Source organism: Rhinolophus ferrumequinum, chromosome 12 (assembly GCF_004115265.2).
Source record: "Rhinolophus ferrumequinum isolate MPI-CBG mRhiFer1 chromosome 12, mRhiFer1_v1.p, whole genome shotgun sequence".
Taxonomy (NCBI): domain Eukaryota; kingdom Metazoa; phylum Chordata; class Mammalia; order Chiroptera; family Rhinolophidae; genus Rhinolophus; species Rhinolophus ferrumequinum.
The window spans coordinates 59,473,107-59,487,629 of NC_046295.1; the positions used below are offsets into that span (position 1 = coordinate 59,473,107).

General features: G+C 33.9%; 1 protein-coding gene across 1 annotated transcript in view; it reads left to right on the forward strand.

The window, feature by feature from the left end:
- The window catches only part of FSD1L (fibronectin type III and SPRY domain containing 1 like), a 63,888-nt gene that overhangs the window by 31,797 nt on the left and 17,568 nt on the right, over positions 1–14,523 (forward strand). The window contains exons 5-8 of the mRNA XM_033123739.1: positions 2,699–2,721; positions 6,802–6,923; positions 11,338–11,547; positions 12,894–12,992. Coding sequence (XP_032979630.1) covers positions 2,699–2,721; positions 6,802–6,923; positions 11,338–11,547; positions 12,894–12,992 — 454 coding nt within the window. The remainder of the gene's footprint in view (positions 1–2,698; positions 2,722–6,801; positions 6,924–11,337; positions 11,548–12,893; positions 12,993–14,523) is intronic.

Genomic DNA, 14,523 nt, shown 5'->3' on the forward strand with positions numbered 1-14,523 from the left:
GATAGAAAATAGTGATATTGAGCAAAGTAATATGACTAATACTTCTTGAAGGCTTTCTAGTAATATGTAGTACCATAACCTAAAAATCTAAACATTCACTGAGGCCTTTTCATAACTCACTAAGTGGAATTATGTGGATGCAAATAAATGTATTGGAGGTAGAATACTCATAAATGCTGGGGTCACTTGGTACTTACTAAGCAGAGATGTTTAACTGACAAAATGCATCACTCTTGAAATTGAAACTCAGAGGAATCAGGCAGCGCATAGTACTGTGTACTTTTTGGGAGGCTTTCTGCTTTGGGAGAAGTCCCAGAAAAAAAATTAAACAATCTATTTTCCAATATAAGACATTTCTTGAACTGGGGCCCTTTTAAAGAATTATCTTCAGAACTAGAAACTTCCTACTCTTTGTCATTGCACAGAATAACTTCTTCAACCCCTCCTGCATTTACACAGTATATGTACTATAAAATTTGAACCTAAATGAAAGAGGAACTATGGAGTCTTCAGTTTTACCCACTAGATATGTTTATGTATAAATACATGGGACAACAGTTTTTCCTAGGTTATCTGGCTTTTCATCTTTTCCTTTTCTGGTTTGCCATAAACAACCTAGTACATAAAATGATAACATGAAAGCTTTACATGCATGTGTATGTGTGCACACTTGCACACACTAAAAAAATGGCACCTTACTAAATTAAGTAACACTAGACACAGAACTGAATCATTGTGGTCAGTTTAAAAAATAGGAATGGTCGTCATATTGTTGGGTTATTTAAGAGTGACTGGTAAGTAACGTTTCTCTAACCAAACTCTAACCAAATTCTAAACCAATTGGGAAATAAGGTAAAACAATAAAGCTGTTAAGAGGCCGAATACTGATAAAACGGCATTGGAGAATTCGGCTTCTATCAGTGGACAAGCTTCCTAATACTGAATCCTAGAATTTGACAGACTTACCTGCCCAGGTATGGTTAGTACAGGGCTACCTCAGGTATCTGTGTGGGGGAGCCTGTTTCAGAGAAACTTACTGCATCAAGGGAAAGAACAGAATATATGTTCTCTGTGGGAAAGCAAGCTGCCAGAAAATGGGAAGGGTGCTGAGCTACTTATTTTTACTTTCTCCTTTCAAACTCATAATCAGATTAAGTTATCACCTTTGCAGGAGAAATGAGGGAATAGAGAGAGATTTAGGGAGTAATGCTAGTGGCAGTTTCTCCATATGTAAAGAAACATCAAGTGCAGGGAAGAGTCTCCTCTTCCCCTCCCTTGACTCTTGTATTAAAATCTTTGGTTTGTAATTCTAGCTATGACAATAATTTAAAAAATATGTCAATGTAATTGACTTACTTAACATTTTTTTGTCTCTAGTACCAAAGTAGTGTCGTGATTTAAGGAACATGTCATAGATGCCACAGAATTGGGTTGTTTGCTGTAGAATGTGGAGCTTGAAAAGGATCTTTAGAAACATTAAGGACTAATATCCCTTAATAAAAAAATAGAATGATTAGTATACAAGGTCACGGAATACAGTGCTAGAACTGCTGATCTAAATTGCAGTTCTGTTCTTTTGTGTAGAAACACCAGACCAGAATATTTTACTCAGACCAGAATATTTTAGGATGGGTATAAAAATTAACTAATTTCAAGTAAGAACAATATTAGAACTGAATAAGCAAGACAAACAGAAGCATTGCTATAGACATTTATATATTCAGTTACATCTAATAATTAGTAAGTAATACTATGTGCCAAGCTGTATGCTAGACACTGAGGATAGAGTGTTGAGCTAAACAACCGTGGTCTTCATAGGATGTGTCATTATTATGCTGGCCAATGTGGGGAAAAAAACTTGTTTTGGATATAGTATATTGTATGTAAATGTAAAAGGGACAACAGATTTTACATGTATTTTTCATTATTTTTCTGTGACTGTACAGCACTAATAGCTGTATCCCCCTCTTAAACTTGTGCTAGCGTTCTCAAAAAAAAAAAAAAAAAAAAAGATCTTATGTAGAGCAGGTTTAAGTTGGCAGTTTCTATGAAGTCATCTGAGGGAAAGACCCCATTGCTAGAAGTATTTCTCTGGTTTCTTCTTGTCTGAATTTTTGCCATTACAGCTTCACTCTTTGGGGGAAAAGCATTGTAGAACTGCAGCCTAGATTTATATGTCAGCAGGCAAGCTCTCAGAATACACAGTCCTTGCCCAGTGAAGGCATATAGAGAAAGCTTGGAACAATCATTATGAAGTGGTGAAAGAGATGTCTGAAGAAAAATTGGAGAGCAGATTTGAAATGTGTAAGAAAACCATCAGAATGCATAGAAAAGTGTGCCCCGTGAAGGAGATTGATTGTTCTAGTTGAAGAGTGTCAGACTGAATGAAAGTGGAGGTGTGTTATGATAATCTTAAGGTAAGAAAAAACATTTATAGTCACCTGGAATTAGTTTGAAGTGTTAAATTCCCCTCCTTTTAAGGTGATTTATATGGGTCTGGATTTTCTACTATTGTTCTAACATCACATTATCCAAACTGATGCAAACTGTACAGATATCTTATAATTTGTGTTTTGGTGAATATTGAACTAACCTATTCCAGGGTTTATATCCTAACTTTTCTTGCATGTCACTGCCATTGAAACTTGCATGAAAAGCACTAACTGCCTTCTTTCTCTTCTCCCTGATTTTCTCCAAGGCTGCCAGACAGATCAAGGATAGGTATGGAATAAAACCTACATTTTTATTTAAGTATTGATATTGACACCAGAAATGAAATTCAACAACAGTTTCTTATTGGAATCTCGTTGGTGAAAATAAAAATACCTAATGGAAAGTACAAAAAAAAAAATGTTTTGCGTATTTTCTGGCATAAACAATGAATCAGCAAGACTTTTTAAAAACAGTGTGTACAATTATATACTTCCAAAAGAATTTCATTTCTGGTATAATATAGTTAGTTTTAGTATAGTTCTTAAGTAGCTATGCTAATGTATGGAGAACCATTTTAAATAATTAAAAAATATGTATTCCTGGAATGCATTTTTTGTTATTCTTATATTTTATAAGCATGTCTTACTTTCTGAGAAGTCACAGCATTTTTAAGTAGTCCTCAGGAGCTAAAGCTGTCTTACTTCACTGCTCTCCTGTTTTAACACCTTTGTATTCTCATTCCATCCTGTTCCTGGTGCCATCTCTTTTCTATTTCTAATGCCACCAACTCTCTAGTTTATGGGAAGAGAATAGTAAAGAAAATGATGAAAGACTAGCTTAAAAGGTGTTTCTCATTGATGGAGCTGGGATTAAGAAAGGGTGGTACTTGCTGTAATGAATGCACCAAAGGGCTAAAGGAGTTGCTGGCAGTTTTGGATTGGGTTACCACGGAAGGCATGTCTTGGATCTGCCTCACTAGTCACTGACCATTGACTCCACTTCGATTTCTTCATTTGAGGATTATGAGATTCTCTGAAAGGCACAGCTCTTCAAATCACCACTCTGAATCCTAGAGTACATTATTCTTCATCAGATAATATACAAAATTGCTCGTTACAGACTGTGTGAAAACCAGTGTGTCTATTGTTAATCTTGACTGAAGACTTCAGTTCTGTGTTTTTCTTGTGGCCATTTATTTGATTAGAGGCAAGATTCACGTGGCAGTCATAGCATTCTTAACACAAATATTTGTTTTTATATTTTTTGTATTTTTCATACCAGATATTGGTTAAAGACATGGATCATTATAAATCATGAACGTATTAATAGAAAGGAGATTATGAGAACTCGAAGGTGAAAAGTAGTGGCTGTCTGAGGATTGGGTGCTAGGTAGGCCAGTTTTTTGGATAAGGTAGTTTTGGGTTGTATCTGCTGGCATGCGCTATGAGTGATCCATGTCCTACCCTGGCTAGATTATTATCCTGTTTAACCACCTACTCCACTCAGTCCTGCTCTGGTCCCTGATTTTTTGGATTAGAAGTCGTTTCCTAATCAGGTTTTGAGCTGTCCAAAGACTAAGAGACCCTGCAAAATCCTCTCTTGTTCTTCCCCTAGGGATCTCTATGGTTCTGTGCTTCCCAGAATGCTGTCCTCAGCCTGACCTCTTTCTCTTTTCTCAGACTTGTTTGTCAGAATTTAATTTTATGGTCAGTGTTCATGGCTGAATGTATTCTTCAGAAGCTTGACTTCTTTTCCTCTTCTTCTAAGCCAACCTCTTGGCTTGATTTCATCAGTATCCATGTGGTCTCAGGAGTCAGGATTCCTTTTTTCTGCCAGGGCAAACGCCATTTATTTTTTGTTTGTTTTTCAAAGCCTATACTTTTTTTTTTTTTTTTGGTAAGGCTTCCCATAGAATTTTTACTTCCTGCCTAAGGAACATTTCTGGGTCTTGGCTTAATTTTTTAAACTTGGTTTTTAATTTCATAATGTTCAGTTTCTCCGATACAGTTTTTAGGGATTCTCCCAGGAAGCAGTTTTCTAGGATTCCATCATTGCCATTTATGATATAAAAATAATTTAAACATACAGTCATAATAAAATAATTATTATCACTAAGGGAAGAAAGGATTAATCACTCCCTTACATTAAGGCAGAAGTGGTATTTTAAGGAAGAATGTATAACACACCTGAGCTAGGAATCAAATAGCTAAAAATGAAAATATCTGTGAGAACTGAGTATATATGATTTGCTGTGATAGAAGTTATGCAGGAGGAATAGTGGGAGTGACAGGAAAGACTAACGTAGTACTTACGTAGTAATGTTGGAAGATGATTTGTTGAGGTATATTGTAGGAGTCCCTGGTTCTTGAAGAAAAGGGGTCATGAAAAGAGGAGTCAAGTTAATTAGGCAAGTAGTTTGAGGAAATTAAAAGTATTCATATGTTTTACAGTTATTTTCTCTTTGCAACAGTAAAATGAGAAGGGATCCTTGTATTCAGCTTGTACTATTAGAAATAAATTGAGAAAGTCAGAGTGAATTAAAACATTCCCTAACCACTTGGATCCTGTAATGTAGAGAGTTATCTGTGGATTTTAGATTGTTAGTTTGGGCTTTGAGGTACAATTGTCTAAATATATTCAGTTTAAAAATAAAAAGTTAAGTCATTTGAAAGATTATACCATTGTTAAACATCTAACTTGATTTATAGAGACTGAAATTTTCATTGACTAGAAAGTAAAGGTCATCATTCTTGGTTTTTAGTCTTTGATAGACCTTTTTAATACATTTTGGGGGAACATTCTTTTTCTTTGAGGCCATAGTGATTAAATCAAGCTTTGCAGATGAAGTTTCAGATTTAAATTCTCTAAAATACCTTCAGATATTTTTTTCTAAACAGTTCTCAGCTAACATTGAAATAATCTGGTTTAATAGCAACCAAGTAGGTTCAAACCCATTCATTGATTCTGTGGGCATTTACTAAGTACCTATCTGAATATAGCTCTTCTGTCAAAAGATACTTGGCGCTATAGAAAACAATGTATATAAGACTTTGCTCTTAACTTCTTATTGATATAATCTGAAATTTTATTACTGAGTATCAGCAGCTTAAAGTAATAATGTGAAACATTCAGCGTTATGTCTGCCCTTCATTAAGTGTGAATTCCCTTCCCCATAAACTGTATTCAGTATAGCACTTTCTTTTTGAGAAATAGATCAGTTAACTCATTGTTTCTACTAAATAAAGTGATTACTTTCCTAGTTTTAAAAAGACATAAAATAACTGAATACAGAAACAGACATTTTTCATCCCCAAATAACTGAATAGAGCAACAAGTTTGATATTTCTCCTACCATTGATCTCTAGAGTAGATTTGGCAGATTTAAATGACTAGGCCTGGTATTTTCTTTGTTCCTCCAGCTCCATTTACTTCCTCTCCCAAATTATGTACAGGAATACAACATCCATGAATATTATTTTTGTATCATTCTTTGACCAAGATAATAAGGGGAATTGCTTTGTGATATTTGTGGAAATTTAATATGCAAAATTGAAATTTGAGATAAAATATCTCAGGTTATATTAATAATGTGAGAACTTCTTTTAGTTCCCAGTTATAATTGACAGAACAGTTTCCCCCTAGTTTGAGTAAAATGAAATCTGGTATGACTTCTTTCTTTTTTTGTTGTTTTTATACTGCATTCATCTAATAAATATTTATTGAGCTTCTCTTATTTCCATGGCATATGGTTTCACAGGGCTGTTTCTCGCATTCTTTCACGTAGCTGATGTGGATACATCAGAGTGACACCTACTAGCATGGTATTTAAAATCGTGATTCCACTTCTTTCCTTTCTCTTCCATGGTCTATCTTTGTCAACTGCCAAGTTATACAGTATTTAGTGAGTGCACCTCTGCTCTTATCTGAGGATCCATGGAGTAGTTGTGATTACTAGGAAGGATGGAATCAGGGTGTATGTACAGTTCATTATTTGGTATATAGAAAGGAGTGAGGCTGGCATCAGGAAGTCAGGGAGATTGAGTTTACAGAGGTTCAGATGACTATTGCGTCTGCTAAAGATGATTTATACTGGATATTTGTCTCTTGTGATATTTGTATTTATATGCAGTTTTATAAAACTGGGTGGAGGAAAGTTCCTTAAAGTTACCTTAAAGGTCTTTAAAAATATTTTACAGTTTTTATTTAATTTTCAAAGACTCTAAGAGCAAATTTCTGTTTAGTTTTGTTATCTTTGTTATAGTTTCTGAAATCATTAAAGTGAAATAATTTCTATCTTTTCATTTTATACATTAAATGTATGATATTTCCATTCTTTTATTTTTAAAAGTATGTTTGTGTTTGCCATAGAGTAACAATGGCTTCAGCCTTTCGCCTTTCTTTGAAACCAAAGGTCAGTGACAACATGACTCATTTAATGGTGGATTTTTCTCAGGAAAGACAGATGCTGCAAACTTTGAAGTTTTTGCCAGGTAAGTAAGTATGAACATTACATGTAAAATTATGTATAAAAACTTTTTTTCTGCAAAATTTTTCTGTGATGAACATTGAAAAATAAATATTACATAAGTGTAGAGTGATTTTTTTCTTCATTCAATTAAGGGATAATTCTTCATTCAATTAAGGAAAATTTGCTAGTCTTTATTTTTAGAGAATCATTTTACTGGTAGTTGTTGTTAGTTTGACAGAAGCAGTAAACCACGATGTATCACTGGGTCTTGGGGCCAGGCTTCTTAGATTTGAATCCTAGCTATCACTTACTTGCTGTGTAACCTTGAACGAGTTATTTAACTTTGCGTCATTTTTTTCATCTTTAAAAATGTGATGTTTATCCTTCTAGGGTTTTATGGGGATTAGATGAATTGAACCCTCTAAAACACTTGAGATTGTAGCAAGCATATAGTTAACACTCAGTGAATATTAGCTGCTGTCATTACCATTATTGTTGAAGTTGTTGCTGGCTCAGATGGAATTTTATTTCCAGTAATAATATGTTAACATTGATTTAGTAGAGTATTAGTATGAGGCTATCCCAGAAGTCAAGATCATTTGAAATTGAGTCCACATGTGTGAAAGAGCCAGTTAAAGACCTTTGGTTAGTAGTAGTCTTTTTTTAGCTAGCATCAAGTAATGTTGTTAAGTTGATACGTAGCGAAAACAATTTGGACGTGGTGATTTGGGGGATCAGGAAGTCTCTTGAAAGTGAAGCGTTTTACTTAAACAGGTGCTTTGTTAAAACTGGCTTTTGTTTATATGAGGTTAGCTGTTTCTGAAAAGAGAATTTTGATCATATGAAACCATTCTTCTCTGAATCTTTAGCCAGAGATTTAAAATAGGATTGGAAAGATGAGGTTAGTAGTCATGAAACTAATTGAACTAGTAAGGGCAGCACAGGGGAAGTATTAACTTGTGTGGTATGGATCAGAAGTATTAGAAGAGTTTATAGACGGAAAAGATGAGAGGATGAACTGTAGTTGTAGAGGAAGAAAGTGTGCTTGTCACTGTAAAGGGGCCTTTAAGGATTACTCACCGTTATATTATCATTCCTACTACTTCTGAATTCAGAAGGAGAGTCAGGGGTGGTGGATTGTTACTACACTTTACTATTTTGATTTTTTTAAAAAGCTACCTAAAAAGCAATCTTCTCACCATTCCTCTTTCTCTTGAGTTTTCAGTGATGTCTTAACAGACCAAGGCCATGCCTGCTGTACAGTCAAGCAGATTGCATTGCACAGTTGGGATTTCCTCTTTTGGCAAACTGTTAAGACTGAAGGAAGGAGGTATAATAAAAAAAAAAATTTAAATAAAATAAAAAACAAAAAACAAAAAAACAAGAAATCCTTTTGTGGAGGACTTTTATCCTGAAGGAAAAGTATAGTAGGTTGTTAAAATTTATGAAAGATGAATTCATATTACTAATGTTACATATTCTGCTATAGCATAAAAATTTCTGTAAGGTACAATCAAATTAAATAAAAAATGAATACGTTTATCCCTTAGTAATTCATTCCGTAAACACCACAAACATTAACTCTACACTGCATTATGTACAATAACGTGAGTTGTGGACTTACCTGAATCTGAAAAATGGATGTGATGATGATGGATGGTAATAATTGCAAAGCCATTTTCTCTTACTTTAATCCATTTTTTTATATAGTGAAACTTAGAGTTTATAGTCTTCTCTTCTGAGCTTGTGCAACTAAAAGGAGAAACATGCTTGTGATAGGGTTGATGCCACCTGCCCTTTTACATTCACATGCAGAGAAAACCTTAGTAAAATTCTCGAACCAATTTCCACACTATTGCTAGTTAAATGTTGCTTTATGGAAATTGCTGTGAATTGCTTTTCATTCTCATTTACAAAGAGAGTTCTAAATTTGCTAAGTGATATTTTTATATGACAGTTTTACCACCTTTCATCTTCTCCTGAAATTTTATCCCTCGCTTAATGAACTTTTCAGTATATAGTCTTGGGTGACCTTCCCACACATTAGGTCCAAGTCAACCTTAATTTGACATACCACTCTTAAATTATCTAAAATTTCTTTTTCCCTCCCAAGAATCACCACTTCCTTGGATTTCTTAAAATTTTTACCTCAGTTACCACTTTTAGCAGTTTGCTTTCTTTTGGGGGCCGTTATTCACAAAAAGGAAGAATCTATTTGCCTGTACATTCTTACTGGAATGGTAGCTGAATTGAAATGTATATATAGTGGGGAGTTAGCCAGACGTACTTACAAATTGAGTGATTCTTGCTCTATACCAGCCTCTTAGGACTTTCAGTACAGGTTTTTGACTTGGCAACATTATAAAATCTCTGCATGCCCAATAGGCCTTTACATTTCTTCATGTGTAAGCAATGCAGAGTATATTAAATTCATGAATGCTTGTGGTCTGTTTTTGTGGCAATGAATAAGTAGTCTGTATTGCTTATGTTCCAGTAATAGAGACTAACATCTGTTATGTATTATTGGGACAAAGGCCCTACAAGGCAAATGAGGGAAATTAATCATAATGATAAATGATAAAGTACTTCTGTGGTTGTCTGTTGTCTTACTAATAAGGTATACCAGATTCCAAGTATTTATTGTATGTCTACACATTAGACTTGAATTTTGAAGACTAGTTAATGGAGATCAATTGTCCCATCTGTCTTCCTCCTTCCTTTCTTACTAGTTAGGCTTGAAGATTTAAAGTTCCTTTCATCTTGGTCTTGATTATGTTATCCAAGATAATTTGGTTTCCTTTGTTGTTAGATGTCACATTGCTTTGTATTTTAACTTTTGTACATAATTCCTTTGTTGTTGTTGTAGTTTTTGTAATTAATGCTTCGTTTCTTAAAAACAAGTTTCGGTGTATAGAAAATGGAACAGATGATACAGAGTGACCAGACGCAGACTTACCTCTTCCCCACATGGTTTCCCCTGTTAACATCTTGCATTAGTGTGGTACATTTATTATAATTGCTGTAACCAATATTGATACGTTAGTATTAACTGAAGTCTACAGTTTACATTAGGGTTTACTCTTAATTTAACAACAGGGTTTACTCTTGTGTTGTATAATTTTAATGGGGTTTTGACGAATGTATAATGTCAGTTGTCCATCATAACATTGTGATACAGAATAGTTTCACTGCCCTAATATTCCCCTGTACTCTGCCTGTTCATCCCTTGTATCCTGCAGATTTGCTATAATCACTTTTTAGTTCCAGGAATATTTTTGTTGATTCTTTGGGATTTTAGACACTTACGTTATCAGCGAATAGACAATTTCATTTTTCCTTCCTAATCTGTATACCCTCTACTTCCTTTTCTTGTCTTACTGCATTTAGCCAGAACTTCCAGAAGTAGTGAGAGGGGACACCTTTGCCTTAGGAAAAAATACCTAGTTTCTCAACATTAAGTATGATGTTAACTCTAGTTTTTTTTGTAGATGTTCTTTATCAAGGAAAGCCTCCCTCTATTCCTGGTTTGCTGAGAGTTTTTGTCATAAATGGTTTTTGTATTTTGTCATATTTTTTTCTCTATCGAGCATATGATTTTTCTTCTGATGTGATAGATTGCATTAATTGATTTAAAATTTTAAACCAGCCTTGCTTGCACACTTGGAGTTAACCTTTTGAAACTTTTTTCTTTTTTTAGCAACAAAATGTTTAAACACAGTACCTGCACAGTTTCACACATCTCAGACACATCTGTGTCACTGGAGGACCAGGTTCTCCGATTAATCTGTGGTTACATAAATGAAACATCTGTTCATGTTGAGGAGCTACGGAAAAATCTCTTTTACAGAAAAGGAGTTGTGATTAATGTTCATACATGTTAATTGTGGCTCATTTACTCCAATTTATTTTAATGAATCATAGAATTCTTTGGAGAAACATTTTAAAATCCTTAAGTATTTTGGTGGGCTGGGGAGTTCATTTTTGTTTACTGTTGAGAAATTATAATTTTTTATGAAAAAGATTTTGAAAATATCTTGAATTATTTTAATCATTGGATTCAGAACAAGTTACTCTATTTTGTTAGTAGTGATTTAATTTACAATTCTACAGCAGTTTGAAATAGATTAAAAGTACATTTTGAGAAGTAATGAATCATTCTTGATTCTTTATTCTTAACATGTTTGAGTTGCTTTTTGCCAGCCAGGATTTTAATGTATTTTGAATAAGTCTATGAAAAAAACTTTGAAACATGAATTTCTAAATAGAGCTTTGAAAACTAGTTATTTTGCATTTATAGGGAGGGTATCCCTCTTCTTAGTGGCTTGCTTTAATTGGACAGTTCAAAAGCAACATGAAAAAGCATAGTTTGAATCACAAACATAAATATTGGATTTGTACTATAATAAATGAGAAATGATCTTTTTTTTTCCCCTTAGTCCCCAAAGCTCCAGAGATAGATCCAATAGAGTGTTTGGTGGCTGACAACGCTGTAACAGTAGCTTGGAGAATGCCAGAAGAAGATAATAAGATTGACCATTTTATACTGGAATATAGGAAAACTAATTTTGATGGACTTCCACGTGTAAAGGATGAGCGATGCTGGGAGATAATTGATAATATTAAGGGTACTGAATATACATTATCAGGTAAAATGACTGCATATCATGAATCTCATTCTCAGAAAATAAATATAATTGTGAAAAATATTTTGAGTCACTTTAAAAGATAAAGTATAAGTTTCTTTAGCCAAGTAAATTTTTTTATATTTATTATAGAACTGAATTTCTCTTAAAATATCAAGAAAAACCTTCATTTAAATTACTTCTGGATATTTGCAACCTGGTAAAATAATGTATGTAAAACAAACATGAAAGAATGTTCTGGAAACAGTATTTCAGAATAACAATTGTTAACCTTGGTTTTCTAACAATAAAGAAGCTGTCAATTTTCTAGATGTGCACACCACTCCACAATTCAGTGATACTATAAATACTACTGCCTTTACCCTTTTAAGATTACCTTCATGGTAATACTTAAAGTAGAGCTGTGACTTGCTATTAGAAATTTGTTTGTCGGCCTTTTGAAAGTCTTTAAAAGGATACCTCTCTATATAGGGGACTTTGGATATTTGAAATGGTCGAATGTTGCCTGACTTGTTCAGCGCTTGTCATGCATAGTCAGTAACATTAGTAACGTGACCATTATCGAGTACTTACCATTTGTCAGGAGCTGGGCTGAAGTGTATTATTGCATAATACATTTCATTTAATCAGTACAGTACATCTCATTTAATATTTACAATTCTGAGGTTGATTTTTTTCCTACTTTATAGATACAAAAATGTAGCTCTGTCATGTTAGTAATTTTTGAACTATTTTAATCTAGACATGACTAACTTCAGAGTTTTGCTATTAATCCCTATGCTTCAATCTAGTTGTGGAGGGCGCAGCTCAGCTCCAAGTCCAGTCACTGTTTTCAATCTTTAGTTGCAGGGGGCGCAGCCCACCATCCCATGCGGGAATTGAACTGGCAACCTTGTTATTGAGAGCTCGCACTCTAACCAACTGAGCCATCCGGCTGCCCCCACTTTTTCTTTAAATTCATTTTTTACACAAAACGACAGTTTCATAAATATAAAAATTCTTTAGGGCATCTACTTTCCAGAAATTGAATATGTTGTTTTATAGTATAGCATCTCTCCTTGAATGAAACATTGCTATTAATGAGACTTGAAAGCACCTTTGTATCATTCGGTTTAAAAAAAACAAAAACTCATTAATAAACTGTTTAATTATTTCTTTTAAAGAAAATAATAGATAAATCATGATTTTTCTTATTTCAGACATCATCAGTATTTTAAATAAATTTGTATTCTTCCTGAGTAAAGAGATAGTTCCAAGGAGGGAAAGATGTCTGTTTGAAGGTTCACATTCACACTTCTGGAATAGATTCGTTTACTTTTCAGATCTGAAAACCATTTTCATTTTTTCAGGTTTAAAGTTTGATTCAAAGTATATGAATTTCAGAGTGCGAGCTTGTAACAAGGCTGTGGCTGGAGAGTATTCTGATCCAGTAACCCTAGAGACCAAAGGTAAGATTAATAGCTATTTATACAGCATAAAACAAAATTTAACATCTGAAGTTTTTCGAGACTTGTGACGGGAAGCATTTCATATATGGATGCATTCCTTCCACCTACACACACACACATACCGCCACCACCATCACCACCACCCCTGCCCCCACCCCCGGAATTCCCAACAGTAGGAATTTTAAGATGGGAAAATTGGGACTACAGTAGTGGTTTTTATTAGTTTTTCCTGTATCATGGTATTCAGATAGGTAAAATAGACTTAGATGATGGTGTTATCTTCTCTGATGGGTGCTTAGTTTACAAATTTCAGCCTAGGATAAATATATAAACATCAGCAAGATTTGCCCAGAGTTTTCCCAGGGAATGATTATGGCTCAATAATGGGGAAATACCTTTTCAGTTAAGTTCAGATCATGGTTTCTTAAATCTTACTGTAGAAATTAACATTTACATAGTTTATTAATGTTTACAAAGCACTCTCTCAGTTCTTCATTGATCATTAAAAACTATCCTGAGAGATCAATAGAATAGATATTATTGATATCCATTTTGCAGATGAAGAAAGTGAAGTTCAAATATGTTAAATGATTTGCCTGCAATCCCCAGCACTAGCTTGGAAGGGTGTGAATAAGAATCTGTTTTCAAGTTCTGTATCAGCCCCTATTATGGGCATGGAACCTAGGTGCTTCTAGTCTCTGAGAGCAATTTGGATTTAGTTAAAATTCCCTAGAGTTTTATTTTAACTCTCGTATTTTAACACAGAGTATTTTTCAGATATTCACCAATTTGAAGGTCGTAATGCTAGAGATTTTCCCAGTTGTGACATGGTAATTGACTGGGTTTACTTCCAGAATCAAATTCTACGCACTGTTCTAGGTACTTGGGCCTTAGAGTGTTCTACTGACCTCTAATTCATACAGCATTTGAATAATAAGTTTGCATGTCAGGAGTATGATATGATTTGGAGGATGATATAAAAATATATTAGAATAAAACAAAATACAAGGCTCATAAGTTTTGACAAGACAAACTCAGAAGAATATGTTTGCATCACAAAGATAAATAAAAAAAACATAACTTGAAGTAATTTCTTTGGATTAGCAAATGTTTTTGTTTGAGAACTATAGATAGCCAAGAAATACAGTTACTTTGAATTACTTGTTATCAAACTGAAATATTGCTGTGGTTTCTTGAGAGATTTTTACCATGTCAAAGTAGTCATTTATAGGCAGATAATCCTTTCTGCATAACTTGAATTTTATCGGGTAAAATTGCATTATTATTCTCCCTCAGCTATATCGTATTTTTAAATTTATTCCTTCTCATTTACCCTTTATATTTAGTGACCAAACTTGGATCTAAATGGGTGAATTGTACATTTCTATGCAAATTCAGTAGAATCAGGAAAATTAATAACTGGCTTACAGTTTCCTTGGAGCTGGGCTGGCTGCTCCTGTTAGCGGTATCTGGATCTTACTAGTCAGATTCTTGGTTTTGCGGTTTGTAGGGAAAGACTAAATTGATTATA